General features: G+C 36.3%; 1 protein-coding gene and 1 pseudogene across 5 annotated transcripts in view; both read left to right on the top strand.

The window, feature by feature from the left end:
• The window catches only part of RAP1GDS1 (Rap1 GTPase-GDP dissociation stimulator 1), a 177,367-nt gene that overhangs the window by 83,928 nt on the left and 71,970 nt on the right, over positions 1-21,469 (top strand). For all 5 annotated transcript variants that reach the window (XM_032135840.2, XM_032135619.2, XM_032135773.2 and 2 more), the window contains exon 4: positions 1,283-1,408. In XM_032135840.2, the coding sequence (XP_031991731.1) occupies positions 1,283-1,408 (126 nt within the window). The remainder of the gene's footprint in view (positions 1-1,282; positions 1,409-21,469) is intronic.
• Positions 4,015-4,143, top strand: LOC116477973 (U2 spliceosomal RNA; annotated as a pseudogene).

Genomic DNA, 21,469 nt, shown 5'->3' with positions numbered 1-21,469 from the left:
TAGACCATCTTGATAGAGTGAAAAGATAGTGATTTTTTTAGTAGGACAGGTTATAGGTGGATAAATTAGTTCTTTGTTAACTAACTTTATTGACCAGAACATCCTTATGGTGAGTTGTGATGTCCAAAAAGATAATTCAGTTACTGGTTATAGGAGAAATTTCATCAGTTACATACTTCCTTATGTTTTGTAGTGGTCCATCATGAGACACTGAAAAAAAAAAAAAAGTTTATGTCCAATCATGACTGTGGTGGTATCATGGGGAGTTAATACATAGAGAATGGCATACAATAAAGATAAGGAAAAAATGGGTTTGAAATTTAAGAAATCTTTTTTTTTTTTTGAGAAGGAGTCTCACTGTCACCCGGTTGGAGTGCGGTGGCGTGATCTCGGCTCACTGCAGGCTCTGCCCCCCGGGGTTCACGCCATTCTCCTGCCTCAGCCTCCTGAATAGCTGGGACTACAGGCGCCCGCCACCTCGCCCGGCTAATTTTTTGTATTTTTAGTAGAGACGGGGTTTCACCGTGTTAGCCAGGATGGTCTCGATCTCCTGACCTCGAGATCCACCCGCCTTGGCCTCCCAAAGTGCTGGGATTACAGGCGTGAGCTGCCGCGCCAGGCCAAAATTTAAGAAATCTTAACATTTGACTCTTTAGGCCTGTAAATGTATAGGTATAGCAGCAGATATGAGTGACCCATAAAATGGATTTTAATAAAGGACAGGAGTGAAGATGAGAAGAGGATGATTCCACCACATCTTACCAATCAAAAAGGACATATTATTTTTTAATGGTTCACTGAAACCTTTATACATATGTATATATATGTATGTATGTATAGGCTTTTTTAGAAAACATAGTGAAAAATTAGGCAATATGATGGCTTAGTTTATAAGTGTAGTACTTTAATTATCAGGCTCATAGAAATACATCACCATTGTTTCCATCATCACACATACTTCTTCCAAAGCACATCATTATTACGAGAAGATAGTGATAAATTAGTTGTGATGTAAGTTAATTAAAATCCCTTTGGTTTATGGCAGAGACTGTCAGCAAACAAAAATATGACCCCACTCAGTTTTGTGTATTTTATGAAGCATTTAGTAGGGCTGTAACAGGGTACTTTTGTACAGAAATGTACTCTTCAAATATTCAGCCACCTTTTCAAGGTGGCTTTTAAATACCACATATTAAAAGTAGGTATTCATTTTATTAGGGGAGGTGATTTATGTAAATTGTGAATCGTTAGATTTTTAATTAAATATGTCTCTTATTTTCAGAGTTTATGCGAATTCCATGTGTGGATGCTGGATTGATTTCACCACTGGTGCAGCTGCTAAATAGCAAAGACCAGGAAGTGCTGCTTCAAACGGGCAGGGCTCTAGGAAACATATGTTACGATAGCCGTAAGTGTTGACATCTCAATAATACACATACATTTTTAAGAATTATGATATTCAGACTAATCTGCTTTGGTGTTAGCAGTGACTTTTCTAGGCTAAAACACTAACATGGGCCAGCATGATTTAGCACTGCTTATTTAGCAGAATTTATGGAGATTCTGGTCATTGTATTCTTATCTAAGAAATCACAGGAAATAAAATGTTTTCCCTTGTTATCACAAATGATATTTTCAGAGGAAATTAAGTCAGTTTTTAAGAAATTGGGGCTTTAAGTTTAGAAAAAATACATATGTGCATCTTCTCAATTAGGTTTCATTGAAATATTATCTCTGAATGGGAATGCTTATGGACACAGTTTTTTAAAGTTTCTGCGTCTGTCCAAATACATTTTTAATTACTTGCAGTTCAGTAAAACCAATCATAAAAACCATTCTCTTCTCAAAAGCTAGATTGGCCCATTGCATTTGCATTGACTCCATTCCTATTTGTCATTATATCGTTGTCATCCTCACCACATTCTATAATATACTGTTCCACTAGGCAAAAAGAAAGCAAGAACTGGGGTATGGGTATATTGTAACAGCGTTAACAATTCCTACTTCCCCTTTCTACATATAAACAAAATACAGAAAAAAAAATTTAAGTATATTTAACTTAACTAGGCTTATTCTGATTTTCCTTAGAGTTTTATTTGCTGAGCCAAAACACGTATTTTATCATTCACCTGTAAAGCCTCCTAGGAATTTAGTTTTATCTCTATAACTAGGATAACTTTTAATGCTTATTTTCACCATTGAGTGTTTAACTCAGATGAGTTGTATTTTGTTATAACACAAAAGATATGGCCCTTTTATAATAGGCAGTCCTTTAAAAAGTGATTTATGCATATAAGCCAGAAAGAAAGGACATAAATATATTCATTTATGATATAAGAAAGAAGTAGGAAAAAAGATTGAAACTACAGTTATAACTCATATATAGCAGTAGTGGTAAAGCTAGCCTCATTTATTCTCCTTTTCTTACTTTTTCTGAAATAGGAGGTACAATAGCTGTAAGTATTGAAATATCAGTAATGAATCTGAGGACATAGATGTCTTAACATGAATTTTAACTTCAGTTTTCAGTCCCCAGTATAGCCTGTAAATCTGCTTATCTGCTCCTTCATTCCAGTTCTTTTTATCATAGGGTATTAGCTTTATTTACAAAATTCTGTTGCTTTATGTTTATAATTTTGTGTTTTCATATTTAGGATTTTAATTAAGCACCATAGTTTATAATATCAACTTTCAAGACTGAATCGTTTATTATATATTTATATGATTAATTTTAGCAATATATATTAGACCTCAGCTGAGTAATAGTCAAAGATTAGTAGCATGTACTTGGAGAGTACTGATTATTACTGTTTTTATTCTTACTTTTCTGTGTTTGTTACTAGAATTTAAGGGTACCAAAAGTATTCTTTAAACCTTGTTCATTTTAGTTATTCTTGAATTATACATTGTTTGAAAATAGAGAATATTACCTGTTTTGAGAACTTTTGTCCTAGAGTTTTTCCTATTAATAAAATAGAAATACACACAGTGATATTTTGTCTCATACTGCTTTGGTTTTTATAGGCATAGAGTAATTTTATTTCCTGTGTATTCTAAAGAACCTTAAAGTTAGGGTAATAAATGTCTAGTTAACAAGATTATTCTTTTGATGAAACTGAAGTCCATTATTATAGTATTTATCATATCTATTTACTTTATCTTATGGGATATACAATATAAAGTTCTATGGATATCCTTTAAGTTATGAAGTTAATTTTTTTCATTTTATTATAAATATTTATAACCAACTTATCCTCATTTAGTTCAGTGGAAGTCATAGCTAAAGGATTAATTAAGCATAGTAAATACAGGCCATATTTTTACACTTTTAAACTTTAGTTCAGGAAAATGAAGTTCGAAGTCTTAAAAGTGAATAAATGTAAGAAGTGATTCATTACTTACTATAAATCATGTGATGAAAATGTATTTATTGTGCCATGCTTTCATATGCATATAATTTCCATAGACTGCATACTTTCTTACCCTTTTATTCAAAATTAAATTCTGTGAACTTCTTTGTGATTTTTCTAGAATGATTGCAGGACAATTACAGTGTTTATACTTGAATTACAAGAATAATATAAAAGCCTTGTAAATGTGATGTTGTGTGGTTGATTTGGGAATTTACTTGAAATGCATTTCTCATTTTATTTTGTGACAACTGGAAATTTTTCCTTTTTAAACAAGTTTTTAGTGGCTTCTATTTTAATTCATCAACCTTCTTCACTCTCAAGAATGTAATGCTTCATTTTTAAAAGGAGTATAGAAAACTACGTGATAGCCTTGTGATCAATACAAAGAATCTTTTTCTTTCAAATAAAGTATGTTTTAAAGAGTTCATATATTTGTGTTTTATCAAACTTACCTATGGGGCTAATCAATTGATTTCCGTTTTATTAATGTACTCCAAATGAATAATTTTTTTTAACGTAGGTTTATTCAGGATGATAGTAGGCTTACAGTAGATAGTAAAGTTGATGTAAATAGAAAGTAGTATAAAGAATTCACTATTGGATCACTTCTCGGCCTTTTGGCTAAGATCAAGTGTAGAATTCACTATTGGAGATAAAAATTTGAGAAATTCATATATGTTCTATAGATTTTTACTTTGACACATGAAAAGTAAAGCATTTGCTAGCATATTTCAGTTAGCATAGTGTATTTGAAAGGAGGTGAGCTCCAACTGTAGAAAGAATTACCATAAAATCCGTGGAAATCTTTGGAGAAAAACTAGGTCAGATTTCAGTTTTACCAGCCTTGACAGTGCCCATTTTAGGAACTTTTCCTAATGGAAGAAAATGGCCTTATATAATCCTAACATGAGGTAACAGACTGGCATACCGCTAAATGGGACGGAGTAAAGCTTTGTTGCTGATGAACTTTTTGAATCCCAGTCTCCTTCTTGCATATAGAGATGAAAGAATCACTCACTGGCTGGGAACGTTTTTCATTTAAAATGCTTGGTCTTTTTTCTTCCAGAGAGCTGCAAGGTACTTCATTTATGGATTTCTCTTTCGAAGTATACAAACAGACTTCTGATACAAGCAATATTTTAAAATTCTTCTGCCCTTTAACTTTGCCAAAATAACTCTTTTTATGAGAAGTTTGACATCTTTCAGATCAGAGAAGAAAGGAAAGTTGTATTTCAATTTGGAAAGAAATAATCAAAATTGTGCATTTGATGGGATACACCAGGGAATGTGGTTTTAAAGCGCAGTAGTATCATATTTCAGAAACGCATGCCTTTGGCCTATTTACACTTCCATTTCAAAGGTGTTATAAAAAAGAGGATTATGTTCTTATATAGCTGTCTTTGTGGCATTCCTCATTTTATTGATTTGTTTATATAACTGTACACATTTTAAATTGCTGATGTACTTAAATGGCCTTATAGTTTTAAAAAGCTTTATGTTAAATTCCCATCCTGTATTTATAATTCCCGGGGATAAATTGGTGATTTGAGACTAGTGTTCTGTTTGTGGATATTACTGCTTGAGGTCAGGAAATAATTGTTACTTGATCTACTGGTTAAAAGATATTAGTAGAGGCTAGAAGAAAATGATTACATGAGATTAAATATTTATGCCTTTTTATACACTGAGGAAGAATAATGTACAAATCAAATAAAAATGTTTTAAAATTAAACAAATATACCTCTTTATAGAAATAAAATGAATGCTTATTATATAACTGGTACTATTATTGGAAAGATATGTACACTTAAGCTTATATGATATGCTATCATACATGAGATAAAAAGTTGTGTTCTTCCTCACTGATGAGTAAATATTAAAATGAGGTAGTAATCAGGCTTGCCAAAGCCAGTGTTTATGAAGTGAAATATTGTTTATTCATTGACATCAAGTATAAATGGGAAGGATGCTGAAACATATGCATGTATCCGTTTGTATATTAGCGATTCTTGTGCTACACTATTTTAATATAAAGGCTTTATTTTTATATAAAAATTCTTTATATAAAAATAGTGTAGAAGGAATCATAGTTCTTACTGCAAATACTGAAAAATAGTTACCAATAATGTACAATATTTTATCATGTAAGTTGATCAGAAAAGTATATATTAATATGATACAGACATACTTTGAAATCGCCAAAGTAATCAAAATATATTTGCAACAGTTACATTCAAAAGGGAACTATTTATATCCAGCATTTAAAATAAATGTTTATTTCAGTGATATCAATTAGGTTATTTGATGAGTTATATTAGATATGTTATTGAAGTCTCATGCAAGTCTTTGTATTTACCCTATTTTATGTGTTATTCAGTTTTAGAATAAAATAGAATTATCAGTCAATAAGTAGCGTAAAAATAAGATTCTTCAGTTTTCATCAATCTGTTGTATTTTATGAGTTTATTATTAAAGTATGTCGTGTGTAAGAATAAACAACATGTTACTACTACTTTTAGAGATAGTAGTCATGACTATTATCACATGAAAGCATTCCACTATAAAGACATTCTAAATATAGATTGAAGTAGATATTGTTTTGTAACACTATCATAAGCTCTAAAAACAAGCGTGTGCCATTAAAGAGCTTTTTAAATGGTAGAGAAAATATAATGAACAAAGGAACACAACTTGAGGACAATTACAGAGCACACACTAAATATGTTTTTTTATCAGAATGAAAATAAATAAGAATATTAACTGTAGCTGTTTTTTAAGAAATTAACCAAATAGTACATTGCTTAGAAAAGAATTTGTTTACAAATTAATATAATTATAAATGTATAAAATTTTAATATAACCCCTAGAAAGTGGATATTGCAAATGAATGTGATTTCCAGCTCTACCATTCACTAACTTGTCATTTAGTTTTTCTGATTTTAGTTTCCTCCTTGGTAAGGTAAGCTTGTGTGGATTAAGTATGTTTATATAAAAAGTGTGTGTGACTCAATGTAATACATACAGTAACATACAAAAGATATTTCCATAAAGATACAAAAGCCAGAAGCCATATAAAGAGAGGCAAAGATAAATCTGGTGGGAAGCAAGGATAATATGCTTAACTGTGTATAAGCACTGATTTCACTTGAGCTTCTTGGCAGCCTATGTGAAAAAACAACTTGATATGCCTTGTAATTTTTATTTTATGATAAAAAGGAATATTTTAGTTCTTTAATCAAACAAAAAACTTTTGAGACAAAATAGTAGGAGGGACTTATCAGGATGTCATTAATTCCCTAGATGATTCTGTGCACATACCTAGTTACAATATGTAAGGATATTTACTGGCATTATAGTGTACCTAGTGACTGTTCTACAAAAGTTGCCCAGATGTTTTCCATGTGATTGTTTCTTGTACTAATCTTCAACAGAATCCGGGAAATAATAGGACTTTGCAGAAGGTAGTTTTATTTGGGTAGTATATCCCGAGTATGTTGTTTTTTGGTGGTTAAACTTGCTTAAAGGATTCAGTTTAAAAATTTGAAAAAGTTTTGACTTGAATATATTTCCTAATTTAGTTTAAAACCAGAATACAATTCTGGTTTCCATTCATTGTACTTTATCCTTTTCTCTATGTTGTGTGATATATCCAAGTTCTATTTCTTGAGACCAAAAACCATGTTTATCTCTGATTTTTGAGCCCATTATCAGTTTGATGGAAACCTGACTAGCATGAAAGTGAGTATTGTAAAATACCACTTTAGTTGTGGTACACAAATCTGTACATATGTTAGAATTGCTTAGAACCATACATGCCCATACACGTACACTAATGCATGTAAAAACTGATGAAATATGAATAAGGTCTGACATTGTACCAATGTCAGTGTCCTGGTTATGCTATTGTGTAGTAGAGTTATGCAATGTTACCATTGGAGGAAGCTGGATAAAGGGCACGTGAGACCTTTCTGTGCTTTTTTTTTTTTTTTTAAATAACTTCTTGTGAGCCTCTAATTACTTCTAAATATAAAGTTTTAAAACCTCACCTATCCCGAAAGCATATATATTCTCTTCTCTATGGGAAATGACCTTGTTGTTTCAGCAGTACCTGAGGTGGGAGGTGGGGGCAGCAGGCATACACATAAAATTTTAAAGCATAGCTCACAGCAGTAATTTTCATGAGTTTGTGCAATTAATGTGAAAGACAAAATTGCCTGTAATTCTTTCTCCCTCCAAATTGGACTTTTATGGAAAAAAATCAACAAAAACCTAACAGCCCTAAAATAAGATTTAAGGAGTGGGAATTCATATTTGTTGGGTTAGGACCTAGGGACAAAAGCAGAGTAAATTTCCTAGAAAGAGAATAACTGATAGGGAAATATTATAGACCAAAAAAAGTGAAATTATGAACTCAAGTAAACAGGTTGGTATTAAAATGAGAAAGGACATTTCTGCCATAGAGAAAAAAAGACAGAAGATAAATGAAAGTATAAAAAAAACCTTTAAGTAGTAAAGAGGGCACTCAAAAGTGTATTTCTGGGTATAGTTTTATCTTCCCAGTAAGGCAGATGTCAAGCTCATCTGTTAATAAAAGTCAACACCAAAATGATGGTAGAAGTTTGTGGTTTTGGGGGAGAGTTCAGAATTGGGGCTGTGGGACATGTAAATCATGAAGATATGATTTTTTAAAATAGCCAAATAGTAATATAGGTATGCTATGGTAGAGATCTTGATTGTGCATCCATTAATGTATAGTGTGCACTTAAAATGTCTGTAGGCTAAGGAATTATTTTGACTTTGATATGTGGACAGGAAGGAGCCTCTGAAAGTAACTTGAAGAAATTGATATTTTCAGTTTTGTAGCGTCATACGGTCTAACTGGAATGGACAGAGAGAGATGTGAGGCAGAGATACCAGGAAGCCATTACAGGAGGCCGGGTGTGGTGTGGTAAATAGTGACTGCGGCAGAGAGAACGAAATTATAATGTGAAGTGAGAGACAGTACTCAGATAGTTTATTATCAGTTTGGCTGGTTCTTGCATAGCACTGCACCAGGTTTATTTAAGCAATGTAAAGTACTCTTATCTCTTCAGTTAGTGTACACTTTGAGAAATTATGATCTTTCCATTTTTGTACTTGGTATTAAATTTAAATCCCTATTTTTTTATTTTTTATTTTTTTATATTATTTTATTTCTTTGAGACGGAGTCTCGCTCTGTCGCCCAGGCTGGAGTGCAGTGGCGCGACCTCGGCTCACCGCAAGCTCCACCTCCTGGGTTCACGCCATTCTCCTGCCTCAGCCTCCTGAGTAGCTGGGACTACAGGCGCCCGCCACTGCGCCTGGCTAATTTTTTGTATTTTTAGTAGAGACGGGGTTTCACCGTGTTAGCCAGGATGGTCTCGATCTCCTGACCTCGTGATTTGCCTGTCTCGGCCTCCCAAAGTGCTGGGATTACACGCGTGAGCCACCGCGCCCGGCCTTAAGTCCCTCTTTTATTAAATGGTATTTGGAAATCCAAGATTCTATCAAGTTTGCCTTAAAATTGTAGGACAAAGGACACATATTACTGCTTTTTTTCCCATGCTCGATTACTTTCCAAATACTATGTTATAAAAAGCTAATGTCTTAGGGAAGACATGAAATAGTAATTTCTGAGTAATTGTTCTTAATTTTATAGATACGAAAGTAGAGGCAACCTGTGAGAGAGTATTGCACGTGGCAAAAATATTAGATGATTTTTCTTGGGTTCAGTAAGAAGTCATATATGGTTGCCTCCCCCCTCCACCCCACCCCCATTCTCTGAGTCAGAAGTCTGAATGGCTTTAGAATTTTCCCTTCCTCATTAACAGGACTTAGGTAGGGTGGGAAATGTCTAATTATAGAGGCCTGGTTGGGGGTTTAAAAACATTTTTTGTCTGAATATGTTTTTTCCCCTTACCTTTACCACCCTCATTTCACCTGTTAAAGTCAAAGTTTAGATATGTGAAACATAAGATTTCCAGTCTGCTTATTGAAACCCTATCAACACATACTATCCTCTGCTCTTTTTAATAGGGTTTTGTTTACATTTTAAAAATTTTCTTATTCGTAACCAAGTTGAAATACTGAGAACTTTCTCAACTTTTAATCAGCCTCTTCCTTGCTACAAGTAGGGTGCATTTTCCTTGGTGGTGAGGAAATACGAAAAATAAATGCTACGTAAAAGTGAATAATTCAGGGCCAGGCATAGTGGCTCACGCTTGTAATCCTATCATTTTGGGAGCCCGAGGCAGATGGATCACTTGAGGTCAGGAGTTCAAGACCAGTCTGGTCAACATGGTGAAACCCCATCTCTACTTTTTAAAAAGAAAACAAAACAAAACAAAACTAGCCAGGCGTGGTGGCATATACCTGTAATTCCAGCTTTGGGAGGCTGGGGCATGATAATTGCTTGAACCCAGGAGGCAGTCATTTAAGATCACAGCACTGTACTCCAGCCTAGGTGACGGAGTGAGACTCTGTCTCAAAAAAAAAGTGAGTAATTTACATTTTTCCTGCTGAGTAAAATGTTTTTACCCTTTGAGAAACTATGCTGTCATCAGTTCATTTAATCTGAACTGTATATATACATTTGCACACACACACATATATATAGTCTAGCATAATTTAAGTATGAAATAGTTTGGTACAAAAACACCTTTTATATTTAAAATATTTATAAAACCTTTTGATCTTGAACAATTGGAGTAATAAATTGAAACAATAAATTACATACATTATTATCTAAATGCTATGTAAAAGTCACTTTAGGTAACTTTTATGGAAATACTTGAGTTAAATGACTTTATAATTTGTTTATAAACTAAAGATATTCAGTCTTTTGCTAATAAAATGATACAGAAATATAAAAATATAGGGAATAAAGAAAGCTTTAGTAATTTCTTTAGGAAATGTATTGCCATTTATGGATCTTTTATTAGATAAAGGGTTTTTGAAAAAGTAGAATTATTGAACAATTTTAACTAATGTGAGAAATCTATTGCACTACAGAAATTAATACTAGTAACAGCAGGCACACCAAAAACTGTGTCCATCAAATGCTGGGCCATAACCTCATTTTATGCTGTGTCCTTGGTACTAGTGCTTTGGGAAATGAAAGATTTAATTCATTTACTTTTCCTGATCTGGCATTACAAGTGTAAATGTATATACACCTTGAAATTTTCCCACCTAAATGCAGATTTTTAAACCTGAATATAATGTCACAAAATTGCAAATTGTGTGCTTCTCTTTTGATATGTGTGCACTTAACAGTCATGGTGGCTTTTTCTTCATGACTCATTTTTGTAATTTTACTTATGTAATATGTTATAGCTTTTGCTTTTATATCTAGTCTTTCAGGGATTTTTCCTGAATCTGGAAGGTGAATAAATTGCATTTTGAGTTTTAGAAACGATATTCATGAGCTTTTTTATTTGAATGCTGAAAACATTCGATTATGTCTAAGGTACATAATAGAAATTCACTGTTGGCAAAATTATAGGGGGAAATGTAAGCATTAGAATTTAATTTTCTTTCCTAGTAGACTTCATAAATACATTTAAACTTTATCTTGAAAAACACTGTAGGGTCTGGATGTGATGGCTCACAGCTGTGATCCTAACATTTTCAGAGGCTGAGGTGAGAGGATCACTTGAGCCCAGGAGTGCAAGATTAGCCTGGGCAACATAGCAAGATCGCATCTCTACCAAAAATAAATTTAGCTATGCATGGTGGAGCACTTCTGTAGTCTTGCTGCTCAGGAGGCTGAGGTAGGATGACACGAGCCTGGGAATTCAAGGCTGCAGGGAGACATGATTGTGCTACCACACTCCAGCCTGGGTGACAGAGCAAGACCTTGTCGGAAAACAGACAACAACAAACACAATGTAGGTATGTCTATTACCATTTCCCTGCTCCAGGAAATTAAAATAGAACTTGACAAAATTAAAAGCAGTATATTTAATAGGAATGGAAAAAAAGCCTTCATAATCATGCAGATCAGAATGGCCAGTATTTTAGACTTAGAAAAATACATTGCTGCTCATGATTTACATCACTGGCTTCTAATCTCTTTGAGTGTGAAAACTTCCTTTTTAACACCACAAATTATTGTTCTCTCCCTTTGAGGATATAGGTCACACATTTTTATAGTAATGATTGTACTTACAAAATGTATGTACTGAGAAGATACGAAATAATGAGTAAATGCCAGGAAATTCTCACTCTATGTCTTTGTATTCTTTGGTGTATGCATACTACAGTTAAATCCACAAATACTGATTGAACCAACTATGTTTAGGGGGCACTGCCTGTGATGGGGTATATGGGTAAGAATGAGCAAGAAGTCTCTATCCTTGTGATGCTTTCACAGGAGGAGGTAGATAATAAACAAGTAAATACTACAGAAAAGATATTTATAGATTGTGATGATTGACATCAAGGGAATAAAGGAGGTGATATATAATAATGGAGTGTATTTGAGGGTGAAGAAAGTTCTCTCTGTGGATGTTATTTAAGCTGAGGTCTGGAAAATGAGAATGAGCCAGCTAAGAGAAGAGGAAGAATATTCCTTATAGAAGTATAGTAATTGAGCTAGGTGTGGTGGCTCACATCTGTAATCCCAGAGCTTTGGGATGCCAAGGCCCAAGGGCTGCTTGAGGCCAGGAGTTTGAGACCAGCCTGGGCAACACAGCAGGACTCTGTCTCTACTAAATAAAAAATGAGCCATTATGGTGGCACGTGTCTGTAATCCCAGCTACTCTGGAGGCTGAGGTGGGAGGATCACTTGAGCCCAGGAGTTCCAGGCTGCAGTGAGCCATCACACCACTGCACTCCAGCCTAGATAACAGTGAGACCCTGTATCAAAAAAAAAACCAGAAAACAAAAAACTGTAGTAATTGTAAAGCCCTGAGAGGGCAAGGGATTTGCTAGAAATTCAGAAAGGAAACCAGGGTATGTGAGATACTGTGAACAGGGAGTATTGTGTGATAAAGTTCAAGAAACAAACAAAAGTGTTGATGATAGAAAGCCTCATGAATCATCTTGAAGTAGTGAGAAGTTGTTGAAGAAGTGACATGATCTGATTTGGATTTTAAAAACATCACTCTTGGAGCTGCATGGAAAAGGAGTTGAGAAGCATGGAAATTAAGAGTTAAGAAGGGAAGCATTGAGACTAATTGAAAGACTTTTGTGATTGTCCAGTCACAACATAATGGTAACTTGGATTAAGTTATGGTAGTGTGGAAGGAGCAGGAAGTTAGAAAGTATTTGGAGTGATGGATTGGATTGGGAATGTGAGAAAGGGAGAACTCAAGAGTGATTTCTAGAACTTGAGTACCTGGACAGAAGATGGGGCAATTTGCTGATGTAGGAAAGAACAGAGGTTGTTTTTTGTTTCTGGGTTTTTCCATCATTGCTGCTTGTTTTTATTTTGTTTGCTGCGGGCATTATTAAGTCTGAGATTCTTCATAGAGACACAGGAAGAAATGGCACATAGGCAATTTCTATATCATTATATTCTTTTACATTTGGGGAATAAATATTCAAAAAGTTAAAATAATCTTCTGCATTTAGCAAAATGTTGTTAACTCTTTCTTAGATGGAATATGTAGATTAAGGGAACCAAGAGAAATTAGAAAGCTTAAGTGAATAAAGCTACCTTGAAGTCATAGTTTTTTACGTAGGAGGGAATTTAAAAGTCATCTCAGCCACCCCTGCCAAGTTTTACAGATAAAAAAACTGAGACCTGAAAATTCAAGTGACTTATCAGAATCAACAGCTAAATTGGTGATAGTGTTGATCTAAAAACCAGATCTCAGGTTCATTGTTTCTGTAAATATATCTGAGGAAGTTATCACTGTCAAATACATAAATGCACTGTCATTAAATACATTTATGCTTCAGTGTGAATAATTCTGAGCATGCAGGTTTTGGAATATGTTTTAAGGATTTTACTAAAAGCTGTTCTTAAGCCAACATTTTGTTTAATTTGTTTAAAGAACACAAAAATAAAATTTACCCAATTGAAAGAACATAGAGTAGAACCAAGTGATGGAGGAAAAACTTTTTACATTTTTCCAAGTATAAAAGCTTTATTTAAAAAAAAAAAAAAAAGTATGATGTGAGGGCTGGGTGCGGTGGCTCACGCCTGTAATCCCAGCATTTTGGGGAGGCTAAGGCTGGAGGATCACTGGAAGCCAGGAGTTTGAGACCCACCAAAGCAACATAGGGAGATCCCATCTCTACAAAAAAGTAAAAGAATTAGCCTGGCGTGGTGGCACACACCTGTAGTCCCAGCTACTCCAGAGACTGAGACTTGAGCCCAGAAAGTCAAGGCTGCAGTGAACTCTGATCAGGCCACTGCATTCCAGCCTGGGTGACAGAGCAATAAGACCCTGTCTCAAAAAAAGAAAAAAAAGTATGTGAATAAACATGCTTTATTATATTTGATTTATTCTTGACATTTTCTCTGTAGAGAAGTGTGTGAAATACTGACTTCCCTTTTAAACTCATTGGGAATAAGAGATGTTCAGATTTGATTGAATTCTTAGTAATACCTAAGGAAACCCAATTAAAAATTTGAGAGTTTTACTCTTCCCAGTAAACCAGCTAGACAAATACAGGTATGTTCTTCAAGTTTGCAGACAAATATCTATTGCTTTGTATTGTTTTCTTTACACACAGGTGTATAAAGAAAAATTAAAATTGAGCCAGGCATCATGGCTCACACCTGTAATCCCAGCACTTTGGGAGGCTGAAGTGAGCAGATCATTTGAGTTCAGGAGTTTGAAACCAGCCTCAGCAACATGGCAGGACCCCCTATCCCCTCTCTACAAAAAAGTACAATAATTGGTCTGTTGTGGTGGCATGCACCTATAGACCCTGCTACTTGGGAGGCTGATGTGGGAGGATCTCTTGAGCCTGGGAGGTCGAGGCTGCAGTGAGTGGAGATTGTGCCACTGCATTCCAGCATAGGCAACAGAGCAAGACCCTGTCTCAAAAAAAATAAAATAATACTGTCCTTCTAATTGTTCTGAATAAATTCACTCTTTCCTGCAATAGTGATATAAGGAACTTATACACACCTAACATTTTTTTAAATGTTACTTTTTACCACTTTTGTTTGGTTTTTACTGATTGTTAATATACCCTTTTAAATATCTCTAATTTATTGGCATAGCAAAGTGAGCTTTTCAGTTTAGTAGCTCTCTAACAAAATATTTTCTAATTCTGTGTTTTAAGTGAAATAAAATGGGGATGAAAGTGGCAAAACCATATTATCATGTCCATGAGCAGCAAAAAAGAAGTCTTTAGTGATCTGAGAAACCTTAACATAAACAGTAAGAAGCAAGTAATAGGACAGAAACGAACAGATTCTTTACTCAGAATGTTTGTCATTTGAAGTAAATACAAGTGGTGGTTCTCTTTCTCTCACTCTCTTTTCAACATAATATGGGTCAGTTAATAAGTATTGAATGTATATGTGATATGGTTTGGCTACATCCTCACCCAAATCTCATCTTGAATTCCCACGTATTGTGGGAGGGACCCAGTGGGAGGTAATCGAATCATGGGGGCAGGTCTTTCCCATGCTCTTCTTGTGATAGTAAGCAAGTCTCATGAGATCTGATGGTTATTATAAGGGGGAGTTTTCGTGCACAAGCTCTCTTTGCCTGCTGCCATCCATGTAAGACATGACTTGCTTCTCCGTGCCTTTGAAGCCATGATTGTGAGGCCTCCCCAACCATGTGGAACTTTAAGTCCAATTACACCTCTTTCTTTTGTAAATTGTCCAGTCTTGGGTATGTCTTTATCAGCAGTGTGAAAACAAACTAATACAGTAAATTGGTACCAGGAGTGGGGTGCTGCTGAAAAGATACCTGAAAATGTGGAAGCAACTTTGGAACTGGATAACAGGCAGAGGTTGGAGCAGTTTGGAGGGCTCAGAAGAAGACAGGAAAATGTAGGCAAGTTTAGACCCCTACAGGCTTGAATGGCTTTGCCCAAAATGCTGATAGTGATATGGACAATAAAGTGCAGGCTGAGGTGGTCTCAGATAGAAATGAAAAACTTGTTGGAAACTGGAGCAAAGGTGATTCTCGTTATGTTTTAGCAAAGAGACTGGCAGCATTTTGCCCCTACCCTAGAGATTTGTGGAACTTTGAACTTGAGAGAGATGATTTCGGGTATCTGGCAGAAGAAATTTCTAAGCAGCAAAGCATTCAAGAGGTGACTTGGGTGCTATTAAAAGCATTCAGTTTTAAAAGGAAAACAGAGCATAAAACTTTGGAAATATGCAGCCTATGTGACAGAAAAGAAAATTTCATTTTTCTGAGGAGAATTTCAAGCCAGCTGCAGAAATCTTTGTAAGTAAGGAGGAACAAAATCTAAATCCCCAAGACAGTGGGGAAAACGTCTCCAGGGCATGTCAGAGGTCTTCACAGCAGCCCCTCCCTTCACAGGCCTGGAGGCCTAGGAAGAAAAGATGGTTTTGTGGGCCGAGCCTAGGGCCTACCTGCTGTGTGCAGCCTAGGGACTTGATACTCTGCCTTCCAGCCACTCCAGCCATGGCGAGCAGGGGCCAAGGTACAGCTCAGGCTGTGGCTTCAGAGGGTGGAAGCCCCAGGCCTTGGCAGCTTCTGTGTAGTGTTGATCCTGCGTGTGCACAGAAGTCAAGAATTGAATTTGGGAACCTCCACCTACGTTGCAGGAAATGTATGGAAACACCTGGTTGGCCAGGCAGAAGTTTGCTTCAGGGGTTGGACCCTCATGGAGAACCTCTGCTAAGGCAGTGCAGAAGGGAAATGTGGGGTTGGACCCCCACACAGAGTCTCTACTGGGGCATCACGTAATGGAGCTGTGAGAAGAGGGCCACCATCCTCCAGACCCCAGAACGGTAGATCCATCAACAGCTTGCACCATGCACCTGGGAAAGCCACAGACACTCAATGCCAGCCCATGAAAGCAACCAGGATGGGGGCTATACCCTGCAAACAAGAGGGCAGAGCTTCCCAAGACCGTGGGAACTCACCTGTTGCATCAGCGTGACTTGGATGTGAGACATGGAGTCAAAAGAGATCATTTTGAAGCTTTAAGATTTGACTGCCCTGCTGGATTTCAGACTTGCATGCAGCCTGTAGCTCCTTTGTTTTGGCCAATGTCTCCCATTTGGAATGGCTGTATTTATCCAATGCCTATAGCCCCATTGTATCTAGGAAGTAACTAACTTGCTTTTGATTTTACAGGTTCATAGGCAGAAGGGATTTGCTTTGTCTCACATGAGACTTTGGACTGTGGACTTTAGAGTTAATGCTGAAATAAGAATTTGGGGGAATGTTGGGAAGGGATGAATGGTTTTGAAATGTGAGGACATGAGATTTGGGAGGGGCCATGGGTGGAATGATATGATTTGGCTGTGTCCCCACCCAAATCTCGTTTTTAATTCCCATGTGTTGTGGGAGGGACCCAGTGGGAGGTAATTGAATCGTGGGGGCAGATCTTTCCTGTGCTGTTCTCATGATAGTAAGTTTCATGAGATCTGATAGTTACTGTAAGGGGGAGTTTTCCTGCACAAGCTTTCTTTGCCTGCTGCCATCCATGTAAGATGTGACTTGCTCCTCCTTGCCTTCTGCCATGATTGTGAGACTTCCCCTGCCATGTGGAGCTATAAGACCAATTAAACCTCTTCCTTTTGTAAATTGCCTAGTCTTGTGTATGTCTTTATCAGCAGCATGAAAACAAACTAATACTGTATGTATCACCTCATCTTGGTTAACTGAGATCCATATTATGCACTGCTTTATAATAAAAAGAGAAAGGAATGGAGATATGCCAGATTATTTGTTTCGAGTTGGTATATATTTCAGGAAGTCATAAATAAATGAGAATGATGAGCAGTTTTCTTAAAGGTGACTTTATGTTAAAATTGACTAACAACCAAGCTTCCAGGTAAAATATTTAATTTTTTATGAGTGAGATCAATTGCATTATTTTTACATGAAGATCTATATTTAACAATCCTTATTTTCTTAAGCCTTGAACTTTTTTCATCATTTTATGATTTGCATGATTATGTTATTGTTAAATTAATTAGAAAAGTTATACATTTAAAATTTGTTTCATAGAATGGGGCTTATTCTTTTCTGTAGCTCTGTTGATTTCAGAGAAGGAGAAGCCCTATGTGTACCTATGTAAATCAGCTAAAGTTCCACTTCAGTTTGATATGCATGTACTGAAGTCCTCTTATACACTCAGGAAAACATTCATTCTTTTAAGAATTTTTCATATTTACAATGTATTAGTCTGTTTCACATGCTAATCAAGACATACCCAAGTCTGGGTAATTTATAAAGAAAAAGAAGTTTAATAAGCTCACAGTTTCACATGACTGGGAAGGTCTCACAATCGTGGTGAAAGGTGAAGGAGGAGTAAAGGCTTACATGGTGGCAGGCAAGAGAGCTTGTGCAGGGGAACTGCCCTTTATAAAACCATCTGATCTCATGAGACTTATTCACTGTCACAAGAACAGCACAGGAAAAACAATCCCCTATGATTCAGTTACCTCCAACTGAGTCCCTCCCATGACGTGGGGATTGTGGGAGCTATAATTCAAGATGACATTTGGGTGGGGACACAGCCAGACCATATCATACAGTATATGAAAACTTCTTAAATATAATGTTTCAGTGGCACATCATTCTTTTAATGCTTAATAATCATATACTCACAAATACACACCTATGATATGATCTAGCTGTTTTATTCCTAGATACTTGCCCAAAGACTTATGCATGAATGTTCAATGCAGCATTATTCACAGTAGCCTAAAACTACAAACAACCCAATGTCAATCAGTATATTTGAGTGGATAAAAGATATAGTGGTATATCCAAACAATGGAATACTATTTAGCAATGAAAAAATACTTATATACATGATGACATGGATGAATCTCAAAATCATTAGATTGAGTGAAAATAGACACATAAAAGAATACCTACTGCATGAAGCCATTTCTGTAAAATGCAAACTAATCTATACTGACAGAAAACAGTGGTTACCTGGGACCAGAGGTGGAGGGAAAGATGGCTTACAAAAGGACTTGAGGATTCTTTTGGTTGTGATGAAAATGCTCAGTATGTTGATTGTGGTGATGGTTCCTAAGGTATGTAGAGCTGTCAGCACTCGTCAGTTAAACACACTTTAAATCTATGTAGTTTATTTTATGTACATTTTTCCTCAATAGAGCTAATAAGGAAGGGAATCCAATTAGAATCTAAACAAAAAGGTACACAATTTTTATTTCTTTTTATATACATATTAAATTGCAGTAAGGGCTTGAAAGACATTCTGGAAAACATGGCCATGAATCTCTTTCTGACTCCTCCAGGTAAAAGTAATTTCCTTATTTGTGCTTCCATTTTACTCTGAACACTTAATTTTGTTTGCTGCTTAAATTATATGTTTTCCCTCACACTTCCCTCTTTTTTCCCCTTACCCAAGTAAAACTGTGAATTATCTGTCTTTGTATTCTCAGGACCTAGTTCAATGTATGAAACATAGTAAGCATTCAGAAAAGTGATAAAGGAGGGAGAGAATGCTAATTTAGTTGCAGATTTTGAGATATATTGATGAAACTGACTATGTAATACATTTCATTAATCAGTATTTAAAATAAGGAAATTTTACTCCTATTAAATGGGATTTAACTTAGATTACAAGTGAACTAGAGAAAACATGTTAATGTTACCATGTAAATCTACCTATTGTGGATTCATTATTTATAGATATTAGGTGAATGTATTCATGTTTATTATGAACATTTTATTCCTTTTTATTCCTGTGCAGTTTTATATAAACCCACTTTCTCCTTTTCTCTCCATTCATTCCTCCAGAAGAGGTATATTCTCTTCTCTGTGCTTCTATAACACACCGTAAAAAATTGCATTAAAGCTTTTTTTTTTTTTTTAATGGAGTCTTGCTCTGTCACCATGGCAGGAGTGCAGTGGCATGATCTCTGCTCCCAGCTCACTGCAACCTCCACCTCCTGGGTTCAAGCGATTCTCCCGCCTCAGCCTCCCGAGTAGCTGGGACTACAGGCGTGTGCCAACACACCTGGCTAATTTTTGTATTTTTAGTAGAGATGGGGTTTTGCCATGTTGGCCAGGCTGGTCTCGAACTCCTGACCTCAGGTAATCCACCTGCCCCAGCCTCCCAAAGTGCTGGGATTACAGGTGTGAGCCATTGCGCCCAGCTGTATTGAGGCCTTTATTCTGTTTACTACTCTGTCTTCCTCATTGGAATAGAAACTCTTTGAAAGCAAAGTCTTGTATTGCTGTTTGTGTCTACTGTACCTGACACAAAGCCTAAGTTAAAACTTAAAAATCATCTGTTCTGTGATTGTGAATGTGTGGATTTATCCCTAGTTTTATCAGTTTTTGTTTTATATATTCTGAAGCTCTGTTTGTAGGCATTTATACATCATTTAGGATTGTTATATCTTTTTTTTTTTTTTGAGACAGAGTCTGTGTCAACAGGCTGGAGTGCAGTAGCAGGATCTCGGCTCACTGCAGGCTACATCTCCCGGGTTCAAGTGATTCTCCTGCCTCAGCCTCCTGAGTAGCTAGGATTACAGGCGTGTACCACCATCCCCAGCTAATTTTTTTTGTATTTTTAGTAGAGGCGGGGTTTCACCGTGTCGGGCCAGGCTGGTCTTGAACTCCTGACTTCAAATGATCCACCCGCCTCAGCCTTCCCAAATCCTGGGATTCCAGGTGTAGGATTGTTATATCTTGTTGATTTAACCCTTTTGTTGTTATGTAATGTCCCCCTTTATCCCTGATAATACTGCTTATTTTTTATTTTTTATTTTTTTAGATGGAGTCTTGCTCTGTTGCCCAGGCTGGAGTGCAGTGGTGCGATCTTGGCTCACTGCAACCTCCACCTCCCAGGTTTAAGTGATTCTCATGCCTCAGCCTCCCGAGTAGCTGGGATTATAGACACACGCCACCATGCCTGGCTAATTTTTGTATTTTTAGTAAAGATGAGGTTTCACCATGTTGGCCAGGCTGGTCTCAAACTCCCGCCTTGGCTTCCCAAAGTGCTGGGATTACAGGTATGAGCCTCCGCGCCCGGCCAATACCACTTGTTCTGATGTCTACTACGTCTGACAATGTAGACACACCAGTTTTCCTTTGATCGGTGTTTGCATTGTGTGTCTTTTACCAACCTTTTAATATTATTTAATATTCTTAAAGTGGGTTAATTATAGACAGCATGGTTGGGTCTTGCTATTTTACCCAATCTGACCATCTCTCCCTTTTAAGTGACATTTAGATTATATGTATTTAATATGATCTTTCTGTGGTTGGCTTGAAATCTACCATCTTCCTAGTTGTTTCTTTTTCTCTCCCACAAAGGCAGTTTATTTCTGAACCTAATTGTTTTCTGATTGTCTGAACTGTTCTTTGTTCCTCTTTCCCTCTTTGTCCACCTTTTTTTGGATTCTTCACATTTAGCTCCATTACTGGCTTCTTGTGTTTTTTTATTGTTTGTTTTTGAGGTGGAGTCTTGCTCTGCCACCCAGGCTGGCGTGCTGTGGCGTGATCTCGGCTCACTGCAACCTCAACCTCCTAGGTTCAAGCAGTTCTCCTGCCTCAGCCTCATGAATAGCTGGGACTATAGGGGCACGCCACCATGCCCAGCTAATTTTTGTATGCTTTTGAAATAGAGATGGGGTTTCACCGTGTTGGCCAGGCTGACCTTGAACTCTTGACCTGAAGTGATCCACCTGCCTTGGCCTGCCAAAGTGCTGAGATTACAGACATGAGCCCTTGTGCCCAGCCCATTATTGGCTTCTTATGCCTCTTTGTAAGTAAGTTTTTAGTGGTTGCCCTGTGGCTTACAATATTTATTCTTAGCTTATCACAGTTTATCTTCAAATATTATGTCACATTAATTTAATCACCTTACTGTATAGTTCCGCTTCCTCCCTTAAATCTTTCTTTTATGCTTTTGTTTTCTATTTCATTTTTAC

This window comes from Hylobates moloch, unplaced genomic scaffold, assembly GCF_009828535.3.
Source record: "Hylobates moloch isolate HMO894 unplaced genomic scaffold, HMol_V3 SCAFFOLD_2, whole genome shotgun sequence".
NCBI classification, from domain to species: domain Eukaryota; kingdom Metazoa; phylum Chordata; class Mammalia; order Primates; family Hylobatidae; genus Hylobates; species Hylobates moloch.
The sequence above is the reverse complement of the archived record's forward strand: the minus strand, read 5'-3'. Positions and strand labels throughout refer to the sequence as shown.